This window comes from Boleophthalmus pectinirostris, unplaced genomic scaffold (assembly GCF_026225935.1).
Source record: "Boleophthalmus pectinirostris isolate CB_2022bp ecotype Guang Dong unplaced genomic scaffold, ASM2622593v1 HiC_scaffold_19, whole genome shotgun sequence".
Lineage (NCBI taxonomy): Eukaryota > Metazoa > Chordata > Actinopteri > Gobiiformes > Gobiidae > Boleophthalmus > Boleophthalmus pectinirostris.
In genome coordinates this window covers 20,535,638-20,562,100 of record NW_026571140.1, presented here as the reverse complement: position 1 = coordinate 20,562,100, position 26,463 = coordinate 20,535,638, and the positions used below count along the sequence as shown (strand labels likewise).

The window sequence follows — 26,463 nt, the reverse complement described above, 5'->3', positions numbered from 1 at the left end:
ATTACTCTCTCACACACATACTCACTGTCTGTGTTGTGGCTGAAAAAAGAGGGCCAGCCTGTGAAGACGCTTTGTTCCAAGGAGGCAGGGATAATGAAGCCAGCAGCCGGGAAATTGCGCAAAAGGCAGTAGCAGATCTGAAGCAAATCATTAGAGAACATATTTAGCTGAGCAATTAGGGACAATTAAGCTTTCTGTTCGCTGCACTGCAAATATGTTAACGACCAGAGTGCACTGGACATGCTAACATGTAGAATGCAAGAGGCAAGCTCTTTAGGTTTAAATGCTCTCAGATAGTTCTGTCTATTAACTGTAACACAGTGGGTTTAGCTGATTTTCACTTGAGTGTCTATCAATATCTTGCTTATTTAATATTTGCTGAATCTTTGTGGGGCACTTTTTATAATACAATTAGCATCTTTTATTATACACCATTTCCACAAAACGAGGATTCTTTTTTGTACTTAGACCCTTCTCTTTTTTATTTCGTAAATCAGTAATGACTGGATATAATGATTACACCAAGTACCAATTACCTAGGATTTTTAGTTGATCAAATTTTGGCTTCATGAGAGGAGGGGAAAAAAATGCTATTGCATGTTTGTAATTGCAAATCATATTTATGTTGTACTTAAGCTGTTTAGCTATATAATCTATGTTCATTCATAGCTTTCAAAAATTATTGCTAAATTGCAAGTTTATTGACTAGTTCTGTTTTGTTCTGTTTTTTCTGCAACAGCCAATAAACTTAACTATATAAGTCCAATGAGGTTCATTTGGTCTTCCGATAATTTATGTTATTAGGTTCTATTTTCAGACCAGAGTTTGTTTTCATACCTGACAGTTTCGACTGCTCACTAGCAGTCTTCCAACACACCTGAGTAACCATACAGAAAACTCAGGCAATTACTCATCCACCCAAAAGATAAAACAGAACTGGTGCATAAATGTAATGTCATATACGAAATACCCCATATGTGCTGCAATAAAATATACACTGGGGAAACAGGGAGGGCGTTCAGTACACGAAAAAAGGAACATAGGTCAGAATGCAAAAAGAAAACAACGAAGGCATGCACATGAGCAACAAACCACAAAGCAGAACAAGAACAACTCAAATCTGATCACTGTAAAAGAGAGAACCATATTTTGGGCTGGGATTCAGCAAACATCATTGGGACATAGTTACTGGATTAAACAGGCAAAATACAGAAACGTGTCCATGGGACTATATACCGGGGCGAGGGGGCTTTTTTACTCTCACACACCTGGGATACTGTCCTGAGGAATTCAGACTGCAGAGGGCGCTGTCATCCTGTCTCCACTGGTAGGAAGATAGCACCAAAATCTGTATAAATCAGCTGATCAGACACGTCACGGCATCACGTGACCACTCTGAAGAAGACCATTAGTGAGCAGTCGAAAATGTCCGGTATGAAAACAAACTCTTGATCTGAAAAAGAAAACCTCATAACATTAACTGTGTAATAATTGCATAAATTGCTGACTTTAGCCTCCATATCTTTAGCTTCAACTGCCTTAGCTCCTGTTGTCCTTCTCCGACTGGACCATTCCCACGCGTTGTAACATTTAATTTCCTCTTGACTAGCTCTTCTGTGGCACATGGCTCTTTTTTGTGGTTGAGCCACAGTTGCGAAAGTGGTGGAACTTTCCCTGGCTTGTTAAAACAAAGTTGCCCCTGGATTTCTGGGTCACCTCCGCAGTAATTCCCTGGCCTGCTTCTGTTCTCTAAATCCTACTGCCGTTATAGGTGCCGGCGCTGGGAATTCCCCAAACAAACTCACCTAAATAGCATTATACATAGAGATTTTTTTGCATTTGGTTGTGGTAGTCAACCAAAGACATTACATATTCACCTTTTTCTTGTTTTCCATGCAACTATCCCTAAAGCTGGTGTTCCTTCTGATGACATAGCATTCCCATTCTGTAGGGACTGGTGCCACATATAAATCCTTTGTGGCTGAATGTCCAAGGAGAGCAAGGGCAGCAGAAAACACAGGGTTCTTTCCAATTAGACTAACACAGGCATGAAAAGGCCATGTATTGTTTTAATTTTTGCTCAGAGTGAAAATATGCTGTTCGGGCATATACTGTATGAGTGTAGCTCCGCCCCTATTTCTTTTCCTTTAACCATGACATGTCTATGGGGAGACTAAGGAATCTTCAGAGTGACTGCACTTTCAATAAAGACCACTGATGTTTTTAGCTGTCCTGGTTATGTAAAAGAGCATATTGGGTTTACTGTATACACTAACAATTGTTCATTATATAAAGGTCTGTGTGTTCTTGTTTTAAAGTCAAAACACAGAAATAGACATGTTGATATAGAGGTTAAGAGGGCCTGAGTATTAGACAGAAAAAGGATATAGGAGGGTGTGTTTTAAGTTTAGGAGAACTTGTGTGACACTGAGTGTACAATGGCCCTATTCTGTGTGAATGATGTGCACCAGGGCATATAGCTCAGTGACACATTGGGGTTTCTAATTTCTTCACACATAATCGACCTAACTTACTTTTGCAGTTGGGCTGAACAGAATGAGATCATGTCGTCTAAAGGGCAAAGTTAAATTTCATTCCGAGCTTGGTCTCTGTCGTCAAAGTTGATTCTGCAAGAGAGACATTGTTAGGAAGTTATAAATAAGTCAAGTGTGTGCCTGGTGGTAGCATAGCATGTGTGGTTATGGATATGTAGGAGTCAAGATGGAGCAGAAAGTGATCTGACAGTGTGGATTAGCTCCTGCTGTAAATCTGCCTCAGTCACAGATGGCAGGCCCTTGATCGCTGGGCTGTGACGCTTTGGCTCTCATCGTGAGGAAATCCCTGTCTGCTGAGAAGGCTGGAGAAGGGGGCTTGGCAGAGACTGACTGGCATTGTACTGGAGAACAACATCTGGGCACTTAACAGTGGCTTCATACAGCATGATGGGAATGCTTGACAAGATCATGGTCAAAATAAGACCCATATTTTTTATAATAGTTTTGTGAAACTGGGCAGGACCATGGTACATTTTATGATAATATAAATGCACATGCACTTTGAGGGTCACGCCTTTTAACAAGCTCTTTTCCAACACAGGAGTTTTTTTTGCGCAACCCCCTTCTCGCTCTCATGTATAATTCTTGAGATACACCAAAATGATCTGTGATGTGAGAAAATGCATTTGTAAATTGAATACAGAAGAGCCATTTATATTGTAATGTGCAACAGATCAGTGCTATGATAGTGGTGATCCACATTCAGTTGGTCTAACAACAGTAATGTAATTATAATTCTGCAGATCTTTTCAGACCCTGCCCCCCTGTTTAGTAGAGGATTGGGGTTCCAGCTGCACTGTATGTCCAGTGGCTAGGCTCAGACCCTTTAAGATATTAGGACAGATAAATGCAGATGTGAGCCAGGCCACACTCTGCTGACATGCAGGGGCCAAGTTTTGAGCATTTTCTTCCTACAGGCATGCGCTAAACAGACAGCAGCAATTTCTGGAATGTTCTCTTTATTCATGCTTGTTAAAATGCAAAGTTAACCTTTTTAGAAACAGGATATTGTAGCTCCTAACCAGCAGACCACTTCTACATGCCACATTATGGCCAGTCTGCAGACACTGCAGCAATGCACTTTTAATAAAGGCTCTTATTGCCTCAGTGATGCAAAGTGGATATGAACATCAGGACTGGGCCCACAGTCCAGTAAGGCCGCAGTCGCCCACCTCTAATCCCACCCAAAGGCCATCTAGACTGCATAGGAAATTGTTTGCTGTCCACAGAACGTGCCAGGAAATTCATAAATACATGATTTTTCATTTTGAAAATATTACAGAAGACGAGACATTTATTAAAAAGACACAATGATGGCTTTATAGTTTTTCCAATGGTATTCATATTATTCTTGTGCCCATCTTTTTACTGGACAACATAAATACATTGTTTTTGCTGTTAAATTCTAATATTAGATAGACCACAAGTCTATGTTTACCAATAAGTTGCAGCCTGTTAAATATACCCCACCTATGTTTCATGTATAGCTACTATAGCTGACGTAAAAAGCCCCCAAACAGGAGGTGAATGCAAAAATAAAGTACCTCAACTGAAAGAAAAATACTAAACTTGAGCCTGTAGTCTGATTCAGTGTGCTTTCTGACACACAGGTGTAAATATGTGTCCTGTTTTATTCTGCAGACTCACATGGCTGTAAAGCAGTGCACACATAGGTGTCCACTGCAGTGTGAAGCAGGCAGTGTGTGAGTGCGAGAGGCTCCCCCTGTCATCGAGCCCATTTCCACAGCACAGACTGGCAGCGCATTATAATATTAGTTTCCCCCTCTCTTGTCATTACCAGACACTCTCCTTGAAAGCTGATCCAAAAGATAGACAGTCCATCAGGAGACAGTCATCTCATTTGTACTTACTAAACGTGTTAATGAGTTCTATTCTGGGGCCCGCAGCTTTGGCTGCTGGATATTGGAGTGGAGGTGGCGAGCGAGCGGCGATGTGAGGTGCCGGATTGCAGGCTGAGGGCGAGCGAATGTCACAGAGAGAGAGTGACCACAGCCGCCACAGGGGCTGTCAGTCAATGCTCAAGGCGGGAAGCTTGTGGTTACATGCTGACAGAGACAGGGAGCACAGAATATATTAGGTGACAAAGACATAATGGGTTTGATGGGTTTAATTATAGCAGTGGTCATGTCAGTAGGTACTATACATAAGACACAGAGTTACTCCTCATTTTATTCAGATGCACAATGTTACAATATGTGATGATAAAATATAAAAATGATAGTTGTGCTGCTTAAATCAATAGGAAATGTAACTGTAGCAACTAGTTGACTGTTTATTAGGTATTTTTGTTTCTTGTTTAGTGTTTAGTCTCTATGTGTATGTCTGGCACACAGGGAGCTGGAATTATGTTGCATTTTGCATGGTACTTTTTTGAATCCCACTAATACAAACATTATGATACCCATGTTATACTGCAATATTGATTGTAGTGCAAGTGCTTGCCAGGTAGGAAGTAGAACCGATAAATTGGTAAACACTTACATTGCTTCATTTGTTGCTGTATTTTGGTATTGGGTTGTGCTTGCTGTCAGAATTAGGCAGCCCAGTTTTACCATCAGAGAAGATGCAGGGGTAATGTTTGGGGAACTAGCGAGTAGCAGTTTTGTTTAGACATATCTAATAAGGCTGTTTTTGCCCCCCAGAGAGAGCTGCTGGATCAAAGGCCATGATCTGTGCTATGGATGAGTTCATATACTAGTATGTCCCACTCAGCAAAACTGAGCCAGAGACTGAAGGAGGCCCGTCCCAGAAGCAGGGTGCCCTCACTCTCCAAAGGCATTATTAGAATAAAGGCAGATGAAACAAAGACTACTGAGTACTGAAATACACATGTAGTGAATCATTATCCAGCACACATAGACAGTGTAAGTGGATGCTGCCCTGTTCTGTCAAGTTACATCTGAGCAACAAATACAGATATGCACAGTCTCACACACTGAAACACACTTAACACAAATGCGTGTCCACATTCTGAGTGCATTAGCAAAAAGAGTTCCCCTCCAGTGCCTCAATCACATCAGCTAAAAGTAGCCAGGCAGATGGCAGCAATAAGAGAAGTGCAGAAATAATTCAATAGTGAACCTCTCTAACCTTTACCTGTGGGCGTGAGCGCAGCCATTGATTCAGCCTGTGCTTGACAGTACACTATACACTACCTGAGGAGGGGTGAGGAGAAATGGACAAATTTGGTGAAAAATACAAAAGGAGAATGAGTGGGAGGGAGACTGGACTCTGATAGTCGTGATCATGTTGGTGGGTGACATTTTAATAGGAACATGCACAGATGGAAAATTTGTGGTATAAAGTATTTAACTCTTTCTTTATAATTCCAGTTTATAATACATGTTAATTCATGAAACTACAATATGATAAAATTCAGGTAGGAACACGTTCTATATTACTAACTATAATTACAATTTTACGCACCAAATTAAGTAATTTCAATTCAGTCTATACTTCAAAAAAGTAAACTTACAGTTAAATGTCTATTAACTTTACTTTAGAAAGTTTGGTTTTATTAAGCTGGTCACATGCTAGGGGAATGGTGATCTATTAGAGAATGTGAGTGAAAGTGAATTAGGGATTTCATTGTTTGATTTATCTTGTCATAATAATCCTAATACTCAAATTGAAATTGTGACATCACTAGTCATCACAGATAAAATGTACTAAAATCATCATTAATGTGTTACTAAAACTACATCCAGTGATTGCAAGCCTCCACATTAAAAACGATAGGGCCGGACTTTGGCTAAGTGGCCTTTTTGTCAAACATATGCTGAATATTTTTGCAGTTCTTGGAAAGGCTGAACTTGTGCAGTGTGAGGGACAGAGGCAGCTCTCAGTGGATGTGTCTGATGTCACAAGTTGATGCCAGCCAAACAGACTGCACCCGGGGCCTGAACAGATTTAACATGGTGTGGTGAACATGGCAGGCAGAATGAGGAAAAATGGTCTGTGTTTTGTCATGATAATCTGGTGAGAAAAATCTAATTGGGTGGGGGAAAGTGAATAGCAATGGCGTCTTTGTTTAAGGGCCCTGTGCAGTCACTTTGCAGGACCTTTTGTGCATGGGCCATAATAGCATTAGCAATAGCATTAGCTTCTTGTGCTCTTGTTGTTGCTCTGTCTTTTCTTTGGCTCTGTGCAGTCAGCTCCTGTCCGTTCCAGTCTGTCTACGCGTTTCACCTTCGTGCTCAATCAAGACTGTTCCAGGGACTGAGAAACATGCCCCCCACTATGAACCGACTATAACGTTCCCTTAAAACAACAATTATCCTTTATTTTTTATATTTATTTTGGGGATGATACTTTACTTAGCCTAATAATACTGATTACAATTTGGTATTCACAGTAGTATGTCCTCTATGTATTTCTGTAGTTTGGAGACCTGCTTTTATGAATCACACTTCTATCACATTATCCTGAAGACATCAAATCTGATCATGCTTTCTTGCGACAAATTGTACTCTTTTTTTTCTATGCTGCTGTATGAAGGATTTCCATTATGTTGTATTAGCAATTTCCATACATACAAAATATCCATACAGTGACTTGAATGTCATAACCTTAATCGCAGAGCAGGTTAAATAAATGAGTTTTTCTCTGTAATAGGACCAAGGTTACAATCTAGCACTTCCTCCGTCTTCCCCTCTGTTCAATTTGAATAACGACCAACCTCTGTATATTTAGTGGCCTGTTAATGGCTGTGTGCTTTCTGAAGGTTTAATCACTCGTGTTTAAACTGGGCCCAAGTTACAAACCTAGCAGCAATCTTGTGTGCATTAAAGTGTCCTTTTTTTGTTTCAAAGGTCATTCATAACTGGGCAGCGTTGTTGATGTACAGTGAACGATATTGATTGATTAATGCATTAAGTGCTCACAATCCATTAGGTTCTGTGAAAGGGACTGAGGGAACAGACTCGCCTGCCTCTCACTTTATATTTTCACCCCGTTGTTTAAAGGCCACATTTTTTCCCCTGTTGCCACACATTCAGGGACAAAAGCCAGAATTTCCGCCAAGTAATTCATTCAAAAGAACATTGCTTATCATAAGTGTCACTTGAATAACTCTCTAAAGTAAGACAGGGAGTTGTTTTTATGCTTTAGCCCAAACTGACCTACAAAGAAGAAGTTGTCTATTATTCTCACAGATACAATAACTTTGCTCACCTAATAAGGGTGATTTTATAAACTCAGTTCTCCAGATCAAACTAAAATGAGTTATAATAATTACAAAAAGTTAACTCTTTTGTTGTTGTTTTATACTAGGTTGCAGCTATGTAATATTTTTTAATTGGCATTTTTATATCAAGTAGACAAGACAATAAGGAAGACAATGGACACAATAGTAAATGTAATGTGTTGTATTTACCTCTTTATATGCTGGATGCCCCTACTTTTTTATCATGGTTTGGGAGTGATACAAATAGCACTTGTGGCTGGATGTCTCTTCTGTATTTTAACTGCATTACTGCATTGTAACTATATAGCTTAATTAGAAAATATTTTTTTAATATTTGGTTTTGCATTCACACACAGTCCCACCCTTTTTATGAATAAGGTTTGTACAGGTTGCATTGCTTTGCTACATATGAAAATTCAGGCTTAGATAAAATACTTTTGGATGAGTCATTTTCCGATGTTTGTTTCTCCACAGAACAACAGGTTGCTGTGTGAGTGACACAGAAAAGCCTAAGTAGTGGATGTTGTGAAGGGGCATTGGCAGTCAGTCATTACCTCAGGAACATGGGCTGCATTAGACATTCATAAGAGAGGAGCTGTATCTGTGCACCTTTCATCTCCACTGGGCCTGCTCCATTACCATCTTTTATCTTTGTGCTGATGGCTGCTCTTGATAATGGGGCTGCCGAGAAATCCCCAAAACGACACACTCTCACACTGCTGCTGCTTTCTTCAAGACAAGTACTGTACACTATATTCAGTCCATTGTTTCAGGTCGCATTGGTATAATAGATGTATTCCTTTGAATGAACTGGCTTTCTCTGTCCAATTCTACACATGGTTTATTAAGACATTGCTCGAGTACTTCTATTATTTTGTGGATTCAGTACACAAAGTGAAATATTTGTTATCAACATTTTAAAATATGTATTTACTTATTTTTAAAGACTGCTAATTTCACTCAAAAATAGTTAACTATATTGAAGATTTTACTAGAAATAATGACTAGTTTGACAACACCTATATTTCATTAAATGGATTTCAATTTTAGATGGATTATTGTTTATTAGTATTTAGAACTCTATTCTGCTGCTACTTTTCAACTTTTTCCACTTGACTGTAAAACTATGATAAATATTTACTACAGTTACTATCCTACCAAACCAAGTAATATTAGAGAAACATAAACCCTTGCCATATACATTTTAAGTTTGATTCAGAATGGCTTATTTTTTTCATTGTGTATCATCTGTACATCGGTGCTTCACCTTCATCTGAACAGCAAAATTCTCTTTTTAACAATATATTTTTTTGAATATTAACACATGCCTGCATCCTTTCACAATAACACTGCCCTTCCTATGCCTTTGCTAACTGTTAGGCTACAAATAATTCTGTAAAGTAAAGCTATATTAAAACAATGACATTATTCAAATGGATGTCCCCATGAAAATGCAATAATGGTATTCCACGCAAAGCCTCATTCAAAACGTAGCTCTGGGCACACAAACACAAGTGTATAATGCTATAGTAATTCATGCTAGCCCAATGTTTCTCAGACATTGGAGTAATTATGAAAAATATTCCTCCTATTTCCTACATAGCAGCAGCAGAGCAAATCTCATTTCCAAGGCAAAGCAGAGAGGAACACACTGAATAATCATTGTGTTTAATGCTCTGGTCATAATCCTGGCTTTTATGATGGTTTTCTAATGATTTTCTAATGATGTTAAATATTAGTCCAGAGTACAGCCATAATTTGAACACAGCAGTTGTTTTTTTCATGCCTGTATCAGCACACCCGATTGCAACTACAATGAATATTGCGCTGGGAATGAGATTTAAGAGCCATCCCTTTTGGTGTTTTATTTTGCTGTCTCCCCATCTGCCATAAATCCTCATTGGCGTGTTCTTGAAGCCTGCGCCCTTGCTGCCTTCCCCAGGTGGGAATACAATTAGGTGCAGGGGCCATTTCATTCAGTGCCACTGTCTGTCCACTGCAGTCATTCGTAAAAATCGCCCGAGCTGTCCCAGTGGAGACAACAGTGGGCTCATGGGAAATCTAAAAACAAGGCAGAAGGAGAAGGAGAAGGGGAAGGAGGAGAAAATGGTGGACAGATGAGCTCAAAGATGGGGAAAATCTCCAGAATTGCTGTCAGAGAAGATACGAGCTCAGGCCCTGATGAGTGACAACACTGGGCAAAATATGTATCGGAGACAAAGGCTTTGTCTCCTTCCTGTGCCTTTTCAATGAATTACACCTCGCCGCCCCCTACCCCCAGCTTTTTAATTAAATGGCTGCGGCTCCATCTCTCTATCCGGAGCTCCCCATTACAGAGGCTAGATAAGGGATTGCTATCTGTAGCATGTTAAGAAAGGCTTCTGGGCAGCCAAGCCTCATGAAATTTGTCACAAGATCTCATTTTCCTCATTGCCAGACGTGATGCTTATAATTGATGTGGAGGCAGCAGTAATTTATTGGCCGTCTGCAATTATCATCCCCTTCTAGCAGGGGGATGTGACTGCAATTTCTAAGTGTGTATGCTTATGTTGTTTGTGTGTCCGAGGGGCTGCTGGTGTGGCTGTGCTGTGACATTGTATCATGGAAATGGAGACAAGGACTAAGCTAAGAGTACATGTGTGTTTGCAGATGACAGACGTGCTATCATAAAGAATAGATGGCCTGTTCTGTGTTGGGGTATTGTGGAGGTGTCGAGGCGGTCAGGGTGCCAGCTGGACTTTCACACAGAGCGGGGCAGGGGGTGAAAGGGCAGAGGCCTGGGACTTATGTGTGTGTGTGTGTGTGTGTGTATGTGCATGCGTGCTCGCATGTGGGACATCTGTGTGTGTGGGATGGGTGAGAGCAAGGGAGGGGTCAGAGGGGAGGGCCAGGGGGTCCCTTTGTCCAGACCACAGCACCTCCTCATTTCTTCATGTTTTGTTTGTATAAAAAAATTAACCATAGTTCTGTGGTAAAAACAAAAAAAAAAGTTTGCTTGGACATTTTAACATTTTTATTTTATATATTTTTTAAGTTTTATGTGTGATAAATGACTATTCAGTACGTTTCTCTCTCTTTAATTAAGAATATTTTTTCATTTGAATTTTCAGTCTTTCAAATGTATTTTTGTTATGTGCTACAGATCTCTGAAGTGGTTAATAGTCATAATACAATAAGTACTGGCTGCTTGTTGGCAGAGGGACATACGTAAGTGACAGTCATGTTGAAGAGAACATCATTTTATTTCAGCAGTCCTCTTCTTGTCATGAGTGTGATATACAGCTTAGGTAATGCATAAGTTTTTTTTTCCTGTTGCACAGCAGGATGCCCCATAGTCAGAGTCAATTGCTGTCAGGGCCTGGTGTGGTTGAGGATGAGGAGTGTCACTGCAAGTCCATCTGAGCATGCTCAGTTTGTCTGCAGAAGAGAACCTGTTTGTTTTGTCTACCTGCACGCCTGTTGTGTGCAGTTGCCAAATTAGACTTTCAAATCAAGTTGCCAGTGGGAGACCAAGACTCGAGTTTTCTCCTTCCCTTTAATAATCATCCCTGTTTACTCTTCAGGGAGTCATCTTTATATATTTTTTTCTTAAATGTGCCCTCTAAACACGGTGAGTGTCTTTAATAAAGCAAGCAGGCAGCGCGTCATTTCAACATGTGAATTGCACAGGAGAGAATTGAGAAATTGAAGCAATAGAGGAACACCGAAAAGGGAGGGGGCGAGGGGAGCAGCCGTCGCTGCATCCTTCATGCTATTATCTTTATAGCATAGCCAAACATGCTTCAGGCAATCAGCATGAAATTGTTAATTGCCCAGCCCACTTGTACATTGCTCAGGGGACAGAGGCCTCCAGGAGGTCCCATATAGGCACTAAGCGCTGTCCAACAGAGTGGCTGTGTTCACTCACTGCACACACTACATTTGAGTCCTCTATGACCTTCACTGCATTGTCAGCATTAGGTCATAAATAATGCAACTAATAAAGGATTTTTGCTGCAAAATTGTTATCAATAGTGTTATACTGGTCAGAACTATTGTGAAGTTAAAATGGTCTTTGTTACTTGTATAATCCTTTAGACTTGGCTTTTAATATTCTGAGGAATCTGACCCAGAGTGCAAGCAAAAAGAATTATTCTCAATTTGTGATATTTGCTCCTGTCTTTTGAAATGCATGCAACTGGATGATCAAATGATTCATAAAGCTCCCAAATATCCTTGAAAGTGATTTCTCATAAACCCATTGGCTAATATAGATTCATCCCTGGTACTTGAGGAGTTAAAACGCAAAGCAGTTTTGTGTTGGGGAAGTTGGAACGCCTTGTCTGTCTGAAAATCCTTGTCGGTATGAATATTGATGTGCACAGTATGTCTCTGCAGCTTATATGTTAATGCAACCTATTTAGTGTTGTTGTAAATGAGTATGAGTAGTCTTAGCTCAGGTGTACTGCTCATCATGTGATGTTTCCCTAATGTTATGGAGGGAGTGCAGATAAGATGTACAATCTATGCAAGAATAACATTTGCATCATAGAGCTAATATCCTTGCCAATTCGTGCCCATATTAGTGTGCTCCACTTGTGTTTTTTATACTAGGTGTGCTAAATGTAAATGCTGCACAAGTTGGGAGGGAACAACATTATAGGGAAAAAACTGCAAACTATTTGAATTATTGCATTACTGTGAGAAGTCAATTGTAAATATTTACTCATTTAATCAATCACATCCTCACCAGGCCATATCAGAACAACCTCTTTCTTATACACTGATCTGCTATTAAGCAAATGAAGATCTAGGGCCTAGTAAATCCTATCTGCACTCATAGCATAGTGTTTGAGCAGACACTGTGTTTGAAGCTGCTTATTACTCATTATTATATGACATAGACTTCCTAAATGCCATCTTTATGAAGTAGGAAATCAGAAAAATTGTGATTTCTTACAGTGTGACTTATTAAAATGGATGACAAACTGTACATGTACACTTTTGCATGGCCTCAGTTTGTGCAGTAGGTGTATTACATGGGTTGAATTCCCTTTTAAATACAGTTGCCTGGCTGCATAGCATGGCTGTGTTTACTCTGAGCACCATAGAGCGTTTTACTACATTGACTAGGCCCCATACAGCAGTGTTTACTTCTACACTTAATCACAGCTCAATCAGTCGACTGTGTAACAACCTCCACCTAAATAACCGTCAGGAAATCCCTTAATAAAGTTTTATTTGACATGGGGGTCTTTGTCCCAGCCCCTCTCACCCTGCTAAAGACAGGGTAACCCAAATGGGGAGGGCAGATACGGGGAATGGCAACTGCCTGACAGCAATTGATTGCATTAATTGATATGCCAATATGTAAGCTTGTTACATCCACCATTGCTAAGGATGATGGCTAACAGGTCCAGCTGATCAATGGAACCAATAAAGGCTTCATCCATTAATGAGCAATGTGGTAATTAATGTTATCCCTAAACCAATTACCTCAGGCAGTGCATCTGCTGAAAAACGCAGCAAATAGTCCACGCAGGTTATCTCTGCTCGAGGCTCGGACTTGTAATTTGTACTTGCAGCTCTTACCTCTATGTAAAGAGGTAAGAGCTGCATGATTTGTAAAATGTTTCTGTGGTGAAATCAAATTTGAAAAGCGATTTTGGACAGCATAAAGTGGATTTTTCCCCCCCTCAAAAAACAACACACTTAGGCCTGTCATAATAATTACTTGTTGTTCAATATATGATAACTGGAACAATATATTTTGGGGGTCAGTATTTATTGTGGGTGCATTTCTTTGCAATAGTATGAAGGTTTCTGTTATTGTTGTTGTAATACAATAAGATTTGAGTTGTGGAGGGTTGAATACCTCAATTGGTAAAATATTCATTCATTGTATTTTATTTAATGTATTTGTTGCAGCTCAAGCCTTTAAACGTTACTGTCTATTTAAAAATGATTTACTGGGATTATCCTGCTTTGTGTCAGTGGTGTCAAGTAGATTCAGTAATAACATTTATCGCAATATATCTCTGTAGCAGTATATCGTGCTTCAAAATGTGTTATGCTGACAGGCCTAAGCACACCAAAACAGTTTCTTCTACTCGCATACTTCAAATGGTCGCTTTAGATAGACATTGGCCACTGTACCAGAAAGTTTTAACTATGATCCAGGCTTCCGTTACAAATCCTCTGTTTCAAATCATTCTTAATCTAGTGCTGGTTTTTTTTTTCTTTGTATGTGTTAACCTTGAGGACAAAATGTTTGGACAATTTGTTAAAAGCATGAGGAATCGGTAGTTCTTTTTGCTGGAATTATATGACCTTATATTCATGACTTAAAAACTTCCTTCCACTGGCTGACATCAAATAATAAGGCTTTAACCAGTCTGTTGGGCAATAACTTTTCACCGATACTCTAGTTACACCTCTAATTACTCACATGTACTTTCTGTGGAATGGAGAATGTCTGAAGTCGAAGTTGCAGCCACAAAAGCCCGATTGTCTTGGCAGTGGCAACAAAGAGCCAGCCACATTGTCTGTACTGGAATAATAGCAGCTCTATCAATCAATAGCTTTGTTTCACTGTTTTAAAGAAGGACTCACTTAGGATTCATAACCTTATTTGCAGTTTGGTTTTTCCACTCATCTTACCTTAATACAAAGTGGAGTGTAGCTTTGAAGATTCGAGGAAAGTATAAAAGTAATGTTAAAGTTGCTTAATATGCAGACCACGCATATCGCACATATTTTCATCTGTATCAATGTGTTCAGGGTGTAGTGGTCAGATTAATTACTCATGCGATAACCTATATGGTACAAAAGGAGGGCAGGCTTTCCCTTTTGTGGAATGAAAAAATAAATAGCTAGCCCGATTCTTATAGTATTCCTATTCCAGTGGTCTAAACAAAACAAACTGAGCTAACTGTGAAATGATGACTTATTAGTTAGGACAAGGCCTTTACACCAAAAGTTTATGTAATGAGCGCAGCAGAAGTGCAGAGAGGCCCATCCGTCTCCCTGCCTATTATCCTGAGCCCTAATGGGGAATTACAGCTGGGCAGGCTAAATAAACAGTAAGTAAGTTGTCTTGGATAGGGGAACGTCAATGCCTGCAACTTGCTCAAGCCTTTGCTCTGAATGGTTCTGTATTGACCCCTGAGGACCCCCTGAGAATTCCCTAATTGAAAATTAATATTGAATCAATGCTGCGGGCCATTTGCATATTGATTATAAACATCCAGGAAGGCACCAAGTATGTCTGGGATCAATAGGGCCCTTCTGCAGCCGGCCGAGTGCACTACATCACATGGCAGGGCTGCTCCGGAGGTTAATGACTGCTGCTTGTTAAGGAGCTCTTGTCAGGTGGAATCCAGCCAGCAGCACTGCAGCAGGTGAAGCACACAGGCTACACACAAGGAGGACACGAGCGCAAACAGGGAGTTAGCCAGTCCTAATCCAAACAATTAGCACTGTTAGCTCATTTAGCAAGAGATGGAAGTGTATGTGTTCTTTTATCGTGTTTATGTTTACTGTACTGTCCAGTATAAAGCAGGACCATATAAGAGCCCAGCCATCTGCTTTCGTGCAGTTGTGTATATGAGAGGATAAGGAAGGGAGGATGATCAAAGATAACAGCAACCATTTCCTTCCCCTCAAGCTAGAGAAAACAATATTGGGTAGATCAAAAAGTCCTTTTTAATTTGAAATGAAAATTTCACAGCATTACATGACAAAAGAGGCAAGAATCCTGTGCTTTAGAAAACTGATTAGGATTCAGCCCATGCCTTTCTCCCCTCCCAACTTTCCATAATAGTTTCCACATGTTGAGGAGAGATAGCAGAGACAGTGGAGTGAAAAGGTTAGATGTAAATAAATGTGTGCAGTGCCTGCTGCCTGTAACCTCGGCACCCGCTTAAAGTGTGGACTTGTTTAAAACCAGGTGATTCTCCATCTCCTTATGGGACAGTAGTAAATGCACACCTTCCCTTTAACACATGCTGTGTGTTAAAGGCAGGTGCTGAATTAATGTCTGCACATTGTGCCCACTTTCCCACCTTGGGCCCACATCACATGCACTGGAGCAGGCTCTGAGAGCAGCAGTGAGGACTGGCCCAGAAAGCCAGGCTGCATCTGATTGCTTCATTACTGGCCCTTTCATTGACTTGGTTGCACTGAACTGATGAACTGAGGCAATGGACAAGAGCACATAATAGGAAGAAATGAATTCTTATCACAGCCTTCTCTGGAGGCCGTGGTCCTGGCCAGAGCCAACAGAAGCCCAGGCAGAGCAGAAAGGAGGGGGGGAGCTGGGCCTTTATGAGCCTGAAGTACATGCAGACTGGGGCTGTGATGCACTGTTACACACTGGATTATTTCTCCTGAGACTGAGCAGGGATCCTGTGAGAGATGCTTTATTGCAGACAGCCTGTTTTTAAATATTAGTCTGGTGATTAGTGTATGTTTTCTCCTTGTAACTGGCAGTTTTTCAATTGTTTATTCGACACGTTCTCCAGAGGCAGACCTCTGCTAGTTAAAGTCCCTGCTTAAGGCTCACATCGCAGCACCCAAACAGCGACCACTGAGATGAATAATTAATATTGTACCTTATTTGGCTCTGGCCCCTCACTCCAGAAGCTCTCACTAATGAGTGAGAAGATTCTTCTGCTGCAAGGACAATAACGACACCATTATAAAAACAAGTGCAACACTAACAGCCATCGCCATGCATAAGAATGGCATCATGCGCTAGCACCAATTTAGCAGCAGCAGCCTGGTCTCTATGGACCAGGCTTTGTTAATCCCGGGCCACGCTGGAGTGAGGATACTCCACAACAAGCTCTCACGCTTCATTCTTCTGCCTCTGTGCAGCACTGCATTAACAAACAGCAATTACTCACCTTTATAATGTTAATGTTACAATGTTAATTATGACTAATATGTTATTTTTTAACATGCCGTCACACTACATGTGTGTTTATTTGGACCCGATATTCACTCATGCTGCTTTGTGATAGCTGGTCCCAGTGAGTCAGTGTGTTTAATTTAGAGATAATCTAGCGATTTATTCACTGTTGCCATCTTTAGACATCAGACACACCACTAATATAGCATAGGTCATATCAGTCAGCTGTTGTTTCTTTAAAAAAAAAAAAAAAAACCTAATGCAATGATATAACTCCTGCTTTTCTTCAATTTGAGGTGAAACTGAAACCCTAAAGCCTTTTTGGAACTCACCCAAATTAAGAGAGCCCGGATATACCACTGAGATTATGAAAGGATAACTTTTAATCTCAGTAAATGGTTGTTGAGTCAGTGCATTGCATCCTATCATCTGGCTCCCAGTCTATTTTGTAATTAAGGCTGCAAGGTGTGCACAAAATAAATATATAATTCTGTTGAAATTAAGTGATAATAAATTAGAACATTACAAGAAGTGAATAAAGCAAGAACTAATTGCACGAGATGAGTCTTTTTCAGTAGGCTTCCCAGAGAAAATTTCATTATATGCATCACAAACCATAATGCCAGATGGAATCCAGTTTTCGCACATGCAAATTAGGAAATATTTTGTGTTAGGTAGCTGCCCTGAAGGTATTTTTGGATAGAGGTGGTTTTAATTTCAAACATTCACAGAGAAGTCAATGAACACTTGTTGTTTAAAATGCCTGTAATCATCTCTCCTATGTACATTATTTCATATATTATTTTAAACAACGTATTTTATTAGTTTTGCCCTTTGTTATTTCTCAGTACAATCTAATGCTTTAGCACAAATAAACTTAAATGCATCTCCAATAATTGCTCGGTGAAGTTGGTAGATTATTTTGTACATAATTACAGTGGAAAACAACCCATACCTATTAAGCTTGTAATGGCAGTAATACTAAAAGCAATTACCATTACTTTGCTGCTCGCACTGAAAATAAAGATTTCTCTAAATGAAAAGGATCTTGTGAGTGGGACTAATTGTAAGAGGTCTTGCACAGACATCTGCTTGTACATCGTTTGTTAGGGCTAAATGAAGAAGCCTGCTACTTAAATGTGTGTTTTAGGTTACTTTGCTGCCACAGAGTCTGATAGCTCTACAGCAGCTGGGAAAAATGCTAGACAGGCTTTTAAGAAATGCCAACAACAAGGAAATATATTTTATCCATGTACAAAAATAAGTGGCTAACCTAAAAGCATAATAGTTGTTGGTAATGGTGTAGCTACAGTCTCAAACTTCCAAGACTGAATCTGTTTTTTGTTTTTTTTAAACAATGAAAGTTAAAATTTGCAAAATTATTAAATTCAATGAAAATGTGTGTTTGTTTGTATTCTGTGGAGTTTGATATTTTCACAGTGTGGATCTCACCGTACAATATTTATTGCGATATTGTGAATATGCTACTTTTTCCTTTTAAAATGACCTGACAAGCCTTTGATTCTGTCATAATCTGAAGAATTACGACTTAAAAGCGCTTATAACATTTATTTCTTCATGAAGTCTGCACTGAAATGGAGCAAATATCATTGCATATATAGTTCCGTCTGGTTTTAGCTGATGCTGCACTTAAACAATTAATTTAAGTAAAGAAACTTGCAATTCAATATATTTTGATGACCCACTATATTATTGTGAGACTTTTGAAGATAAAATATCAGGATATTTTGGTTATTGTTACATCGCTACTAGTTCATATCTCAAATATTTTTTTCTTTTTACATTTTTAATATTAGTGTCCGGTGCTGTGTTTTTCTTGGGTCTTGCAGCTATTAGCTGTTAGTGATTCCTTGCTAACAAGCAACATGATGTATCTCAAGCTTCCTAAACACATAGATTCTCTTTTTTCCAATATTGCCCATCTGAGTGAGAAACTTTATATTGGGAAAACGGGGGTTACAATTTTTTATTTTTTAAAAAAAGGAAAAGAAAGGTACAGAAGCAACCAGCAGTTTTCCTATTAAGAAGAAATGTCAAGCGCAGTGGTGAGGCAATAGTCTGTGTGCATCCCTTTGTTGTCCTCCCTGACATTGAAGGCTAATTTTTCATGGTTATTTGAACTGGAAAATGAAAGAGAGGTTTGCGATTATTTCCTATAAATGACAACACAATCGCATTACGCTTCAGTACAAACACAGAGAGGATATTGCCTTTTCATATTTCATGTGAAAGTAATGGATGGGCTATGCAAAGAGGAAGAGAAACAAAGACAAATGGTGAAAGAAGCCCGGTCTATTTGATTTGTATTAGGAATTGAACGCAGAAAACGTGGAGGCGGAGCTTTTTCAATAACCACTCCTGTAGTTGTTTTCAAGAGTCGGAGCATTGTAATGATTGGATTCGTTAGCAATTAGCTGTTAGTAACCTGTGAACTGATAAAGGAGACCTGAGGAGTGGACTGTGCATTTGAGACACTTCAGGTTTCCAGTTTTTACAGCCTAGTATGAAATGATTTAGTATCAAACAGAGTAAAACCGTGAAGGTATTGTATATATTTTGGGATGAAAATTCTCCTGATTAGAACAGTAAGTAGAAAAAGTAACAAGAGACGTTCATCAAACTGGAGCCGGAAATGTATATCCTAAGACAGGCTGTGAGCTAACCCCTTGACTGTTTGGCACTGGGCAGAACTGTTAACCTCGGAAGTAACAGACAATTATGCATGTTTTAATCTGAGCTGCAGTCAGTTATGATGTATTCACTTTAACCCTAACCTCGTGATATGGGTTTGCTTTATACATTTAATTTTTTTTTTTTGAGAAAGTGTTAGCACAGATATCCACAGACTATTTGAATGTGCTCTGCGGTATGATGTAAGAAGTCTACTAGTCTAAACTACCCAGCACCTTTTTCCTGAGCTTAACATGTTGTTAAAGTCGAGACCACACAAGTCGATACCATGCTATATTTTGTATTTTAAGTAAAATTGATTAGCACAATTGGTATTCATAACCTTGCCAGATTCTGTTTTATCTCGCTGTACGGTTTCATAAACAAACAGGTGGTCAGAGCTCGAGTGGTGCGTGGAGAGGGGTAGGAAAGCCATAGACGAGGATAGCAAACCAGTCTAAAGGAGTATGCTTGTGTATTTGTGTACTTCACCTCTCCAAAGACTCAAGTAGCGTTTGGAAAGCCTCTGCCGATAGAACTCATGCAAATGGAAGCCAAGTGGGAGCCAAGCGCCGGGCTGTGCACACGCGCCGAGGTGGGCCCTACGTACGTCCATCCATGGCAACATTGATTTTCTGAGCTAATACCTCCACTGAACAGTCCACAGGCAGATGGATGCACTACAAAGATATGCAAATGGCACATTCAATAAATCGACAGGCCGAGATCTTTTTCAGACAGTCCACTGTATACTGGTCTGCAGCGCCTAAAAGGAGAGATAAACAGATAAGTACCTGTTAATGGTCACACACATGCACCACCAGTGAGGAGACACGAGTAAACACGGGTGCACCTGTCTGCTCCTCAGGAAAACTTCAATCTATTATTTCACTTTTTTTGTGTTTCTTTATAAGAGTCATAGTTTAAATATGACAAACTATGTTTTCAATTCCCAAGCATTTGTGAAGAAATGTTGTTTGTAATATAAGTCTTACAGAAAAGTGTGGCTATATTCATATTGGGTGCAGAGCTTATTAGTCAGATATGAAACAAAAGCTGCCGGGTGTGTGTCATATATAATGGATGTGGGCTGTCTTGTTAAGCCCAGCAGGCTGGATGTGGCTGTGTCTCTGTGGGGAGAGGCTGTGAAGCTCTGCGTACCTGGTAATTAAAGAGAGTTTGTGGCAAAAGCCAAACATCAGGAGAGACGAGCTATGAACAAAAGAGTTGTGACAGTTTCAGGTTATGTGATTTTCATGTCCCTTTTTGCCAAATGAAAAATCAATACATTTTCCGGGTTATACATATTCAGAGTGTCCAGTGTGCTTCCGCCCTGATGGAGCCTGGGCCGGTGTGGGTGGGCAGGGGGAGGGGGGCAGTGTTAGGGAGAGTCGCCTGTCCTCCTGTCACAACTGTACCATCGCATTTTCCAACTCACTGGTGAATATTTCCGAGCTGATGTGATTGCCCTCTATGACAGTGGAGATGCATTTTTTCCAGACAGCCCTCAGCCAAGCCCGTCAACCCACCTCATTTCTGTTTGGTCTTTCTCAATAGGATCTGAGGAGGAAGATGCTTTAATAAAAGGAGGGTGATTTAAGAGGAGGCTGGCGTAGAAGATGATAAGCATAAATGCATAGCGGGGGATGGAGTGATCTTTTGTGCAGGACAATATCCCTGGGGCAGAGTAGATGGGAGAACAGCGTCCAGTGATGTTTCTGCCCTCTATCCAGGCTTTTAGCCCACTATCCTAGCTGGGAAAAGTGCAGCCTGCATCTTCCATTGTGGGCATAATACGTGTTAGCCTGCTGGACTAGTCTAATGTGTGTGTTGTTGAGTGTGCGTGTCAGCCAGGGCAGGAGACTGAGCAGTCCCTGAATGCTCACTCCCTGCGTAGCCACATTAACCTAGATCTCCCACTCTCATCACTCAAGACCCACACAAAGACTACAAGTAGAGCAAAGCAAGTGTTTTATTCTCTTTATTTGTAATGTATCTAAACATGCCATTATCACAAGAACTATTTCTAATTAGTAACATTTCCCAAGAGATAACACATTTGGGAGAAATTTAATCAGCAGTGCTCTGAAGCAGTTATCTACTAAGTATCAAAAGTCAAACAATGTCCTTGTAAAACATTTATTTCTTTGTGCTGCCTTTTGTGTCTCATGCTGTGACCTGAATGGTCCCACTTCCTCCAAATGACCAGTCAAATTAAGTATAGGCTCTATGGGGTCTATGAGGGGACTGTGTACCGATGAGCACGGCGTTGCTGTGGAGGAGGGGCTGCTTGCTTCGAGGTGCTGTGTGAGCTATCGCTGCTGTTTGTGATTAACTTGCCATTTAAAGTTTTTTTAGTTATTAGCTGTGCCCTAAACCCCCGCCCCTTCCTCCATCTGCTGCACCTCTGCCTGTCTCAGCCCCCTCCCTCTGCCTATCCCACACTGCTTTTGCCGACTTTGCCTACTTGCCCTTAGCCCCATGGAGACACAAAGTATTCATTCATTTTAGGATCCCGAGGTCACGGCAGGGCCAGCAGGGAGAGGCCAGCATGTCCGCTCCGTAGACAGGTCAGGAATCTAACATGTAACTTCGATTAGCAGTGCTAGTGAAGGTGGCTCACTTACTTATTTTTGCTCTTTCGCTTTTTATTACAAAAGGCAAGAGAGTGAAATTACATAATAAAAATAATAGATGGTTTTAGTAAGGTGTGGGAAAATGCTATTAAAAACGATTTAATTATTAATATTAGATGATTCGTTGCTACTGTCTTGTACATGTCTTGAAACTTAAGTTTTACTGTATTCTACACTATTTTTGGGATATATTTTGTACCTAATGTACTATTATTTGTTCTTAACTTTTTACAAAAACAACATCCATAACTGCACAGTACTGTATATATCTATGTAAGACATTTGAAATTATTACCACATGTTAACCCACACTTTAAGTGCAGTGGCCGGTATAGCTCTATTGCGGTTTATTGGTTGTTCATTGGCTAAAGTCCCTCTTGTCTCTGGCTCCACTGTGGCCATGTTTTTCTCAGTTTTGTGGTTTTATTAGAGGTAGCTCACGAGGACATGGCAGGGAGGGGTAGCTTGTGAATATGTGCGGTGTTGGGGGCTATTAAGTGAGGGGGTGGGATAGTTGCCGGGGAGGGGGGCTGGTCATCTTGCATATGGGGCAGAGAGGTGCAGATATGAGCAGGGGATAATGCTTGAAAGCCCCCCAGCGTGAGTCCTGTGTCTCATTGTCCCGTGGTACACTCCTGTCACTTTCATTTTGCACCCTCTAGTCCGGAGTCAGGCCAACTTTGATATGTGGAAGGGGTGCAAGACATGATGGGAGGGGCAGATTTTGAAAAAAAAAAAAAAAAAAAAAGCAGATAGAAGTCTGTGAAGTGTGAAATAAGATTGCTTTTTATCCGACAGTGAGAGGAAGCCGGGGTAGAAGTAGAGGGGCACCGTTGTGTGATTTCCAGTTGACACCTGGTTAAAATGATAACAACAGCTTTAATAATCATAATGAGGGTAATGAGAGCTTAGGCACACAGCCCTATAGCACACAGCTGAGGAGAGGCAGGCACTTGAGCAGGAAGAGAGGGAGTCAGTACTGTCCACATGCCCTGGACTTCTGGATAGACAAGATCATGTTGTTTAATATAGTATCATATAGGGCATGCAGCCTGTCACTGCACTTTGAGGAGCATGGGAGCCTTTCTCAGGTAGGATGACTTAAATTCGTTTTTACTTTTTTTTTTTTTTTTGTGAGAAACGCAGTTATCATCATAGCTTGTATTCTGCTGAGGCCGGAGCACGGAGGAGGAGCCTGACCTTGTGAAAGATATCTAGAGTGACTATTATTACTTGCTCCTCTCTACAGTCTGGGAAAGGCAGTACTGGAAAGTGCAGTGGTTACCATCAATTATTTATCAGGCCGTTTGTGCTTGTCAGTCTGATTAGCATTAGTGTAATCACTGCTCTTCAGGGGAAACGCCGGGCCGCTCTCTCTTCTCCTCATCTGAAGGTAATCTCGCCGTTTTCAGTCTCTCATCTTCACCGGACGCCTCTTGCATAGCATCTGCTTTTGTCATCTGCACATATTTCTTTCTCTCTACCCCCCTCTCCTCTTCCCCTGGCGTGTTTCTGTCTGTTGCTGCTCCGGCCCCCTTCCCTCCTCACCTCATTAATGCGTGTGAGGACTCGCTATTCCCAGCTTGTATAGAGTGACACCTATGGGTGGTATGATGTATCTGCACTCTCGCAGCGCTCAGAAGGGGATGCACTGTGTCTGTCTGTGGGAGCAGTGAGTGAGTGGCAGTGCAGAGCTGAAATGTAGCCCGCTCCAGAACAGATGAGGCTAATCTCTGTGTCGACAGCGGGTTTACCCAGCTTGCATGATTAGATTAATGGAACTGTTTCATATCATTGTATTAGGATGGTTAATGAAGACAATTAATTAGAAGACAACCTTCAGGCTATTGTCCTTTACATTTGGGTTAGGAAATGTCCCCGCTGTGATAGCTCTGAGTGCTTCTTCTCATCTGCTCCAGAGTTAATCTACAGCGAGGTTTGAAGCATCTCCTCCATTCACATCCTTACTCTTAGGCCACTCATGACCTTTCATTAATTATGCCCAGTCCTGCTTTAATCATTCTGTAATGCTGCTGAAGATGAGATGAGAAATAGACAAAGCGATTTGCCACTTTAAGACGTAATGCATCTCTGTGAATTAAACCTTTGAATCGCTGCATAAATTATGGATTGTATTTGTAGATCTGTGTGCTCAAAGTGTCACTGGTTGATTTAACGTCTAAATAAAATACACATTGGAAAGACGGTGCATATAGGAGAGGAGGGTGTGAGTAAACCCAGATAGCATTCGAATGTTAGCTGCCTATCACAGTCATATCTGAGCACAAAAGACATCGTGTGCTTTAAAACGTGCTGTGTTAAGGCGTAGGTGGGGAATTAGTCTCACTACAAGTGTCACATAACTAAGAAGTGACACCCTGCCCCATTTTAAAGGTGAAAAAATTTACCTAGGGATTATTTTGTAATCTGAGCACCTATGCAGCTGTACAGACTCCTAATGCTTGGAGTTGGGGGGAGATTTATGAAGGCGAGAGTTAGATGGGATTTGGGGACGTGGCTACAGATCTCTGCTTTCTGCTCGTGTTTAAGATCTGCTCCACAAGCGCCGGATGGAATTTATGTGTTGCCTTGGAAACATACCAGAAACACAGTTAAAAATAAAAAAAGAATCCACTGTATTTATGTGGGTGAAATCCAGAGAACATTACAGTTTTTGACTTGAAGCCAGTCGGCCTTTTTACTTTCTACTTTTAGTGTGACATGAGATTGTTGGATCTGAATGAGTATATCAAGCCGTTTAATATGCAGTCACTTTTCAGATTTTTTCGTACCAGCCCAATATTAAAGGCACTGTCAGATAAGCCATTTTAGTCCATGTAGTATATTTATTTTGGCTAGAGCCTTGTTTACTATTTTGCATTTTTACTATTTACAGTGAATATTACACTGTTGACATCCCAGTGTTCCTAATTTGCCTTATAGTGTATTTAGCAATGATCTGTAATAATAGAATAGTTGTTACTTTATATAATATTTTAAGTGTGTGTATTTAGTTTTACATAACCTCCTTCATGGCATCTACTTTTGTACACTTTTAAATATATTTTTATCCTAACCTAATATTAAACTAAACATATGATACATAGTATGCAACATAAGGAAGTACATATGTTGTAGCCCGGTGTGTAGTTTAGCCTGCTTCTATATTTCATAAGTGACAGGATAAACAGTAAGGATAATGTAGTATCATAAAAGGTGGTTTTGGCTGTGGCTGTGCATGTGGGGAACTCAGATTGACTGTGCGATGACTACAGGGCTGAATTCTTGAACAGGATATTTCAGTAGCCGTTGTAGCATTGTCAATATATCAATAACGGCCTGAGCGTGAAAGTGTTTTCAAAAGAGCATTTAAGTACATTTGCGGAGAATTAGCTGACTTGTGTAATAACTGATAGGAGCCTATTGACCGCAGCCTAGTTTACTGTTGTCAAATCAATGCCATCAGATGCGAGTCCCCACTACCTTTTAAACAAACTTAACAGGCAGAGGAGATGTTCAGGGGGCACTGGAGAGGAATAAACAAGATTGATGCCCTTTTTATTATCTGTTTTGCTATCTTTTCCTCCTGTGTGTTAGTTACAAATAGTGTTATCGAATATCCATTGTTTGGACTTCGATGCGGCTAAATGGCCTGATATATTGAGCGGAGGCTTTTAGGGCGGTTACAAGGGATTTCGGGCTTCGACTTGGCATAAGAGTAAAATGAATGGCGCTCGGGCAGACCTTTAAATATTTATGCTTTTGCGTGAATGCTAGGATGGAAGGGGTGAAATGAGTCTTGTATTGGTAAGTAACCTAGCAGATTGCAAGGGACAGTAATGTATGTGTATATTTGTATTCAGGAGAAGAGGGAGGTGGACTGTCTACTAAAAGGTCTTTTGCTGAAAAATAACACTCATGGAATTATTTTCCTATACCACTTTGTCTTCTTATTTATTTAACAAAATAAATAAATACAAATGTAAAATTAACACAATTTTGGTGTTCTTGTTAAATAACCTCTCAGACAGCACAGAACATGCATAGGCAGAAATCAGGTTTGGACCTTTGTGTCTGCTAGGCTTGCAACTGTGTGTCAGCAAATGTAATTGTGTGCAGCTCCTATAGAAAAAAAATTGCTACCGTCCCTTTAAGTGCTTCCACCAATTCTGATGGCGTGGTGATTTACATATCCCATCCTCCCTCCCCCTTCAGGAGAACTGAGCGAGGATGTGGAGGCTGCTAGTGAGACCACCACAGACCAGGAGGACCAAACCAAAGAGAGAGAAAGTGGGGGGGACAAGGAGCTCACCAAAGGGACAGGTAAGGCCCATTTTCAACACTCACTCTTTGGGGAGTCTCTTCACGGTAAGCACATGGACAATCAAACATAGGCCATTTGTCAAAACTACATTACACGTTTGAATATTATTTTGGGGTATGCTGCATAGTATTACAGATTGGCAGGCTTTTTCATGTATCATT

At 40.4% G+C, this 26,463-nt stretch overlaps 1 protein-coding gene across 1 annotated transcript in view; it reads left to right on the top strand.

Moving 5' to 3' along the window:
• The window catches only part of zfhx3b (zinc finger homeobox 3b), a 104,680-nt gene that overhangs the window by 59,271 nt on the left and 18,946 nt on the right, over window positions 1-26,463 (top strand). Inside the window, 1 exon segment of the mRNA XM_055154461.1 lies at window positions 26,194-26,301. Within this exon segment, the coding sequence (XP_055010436.1) occupies window positions 26,194-26,301 (108 nt within the window).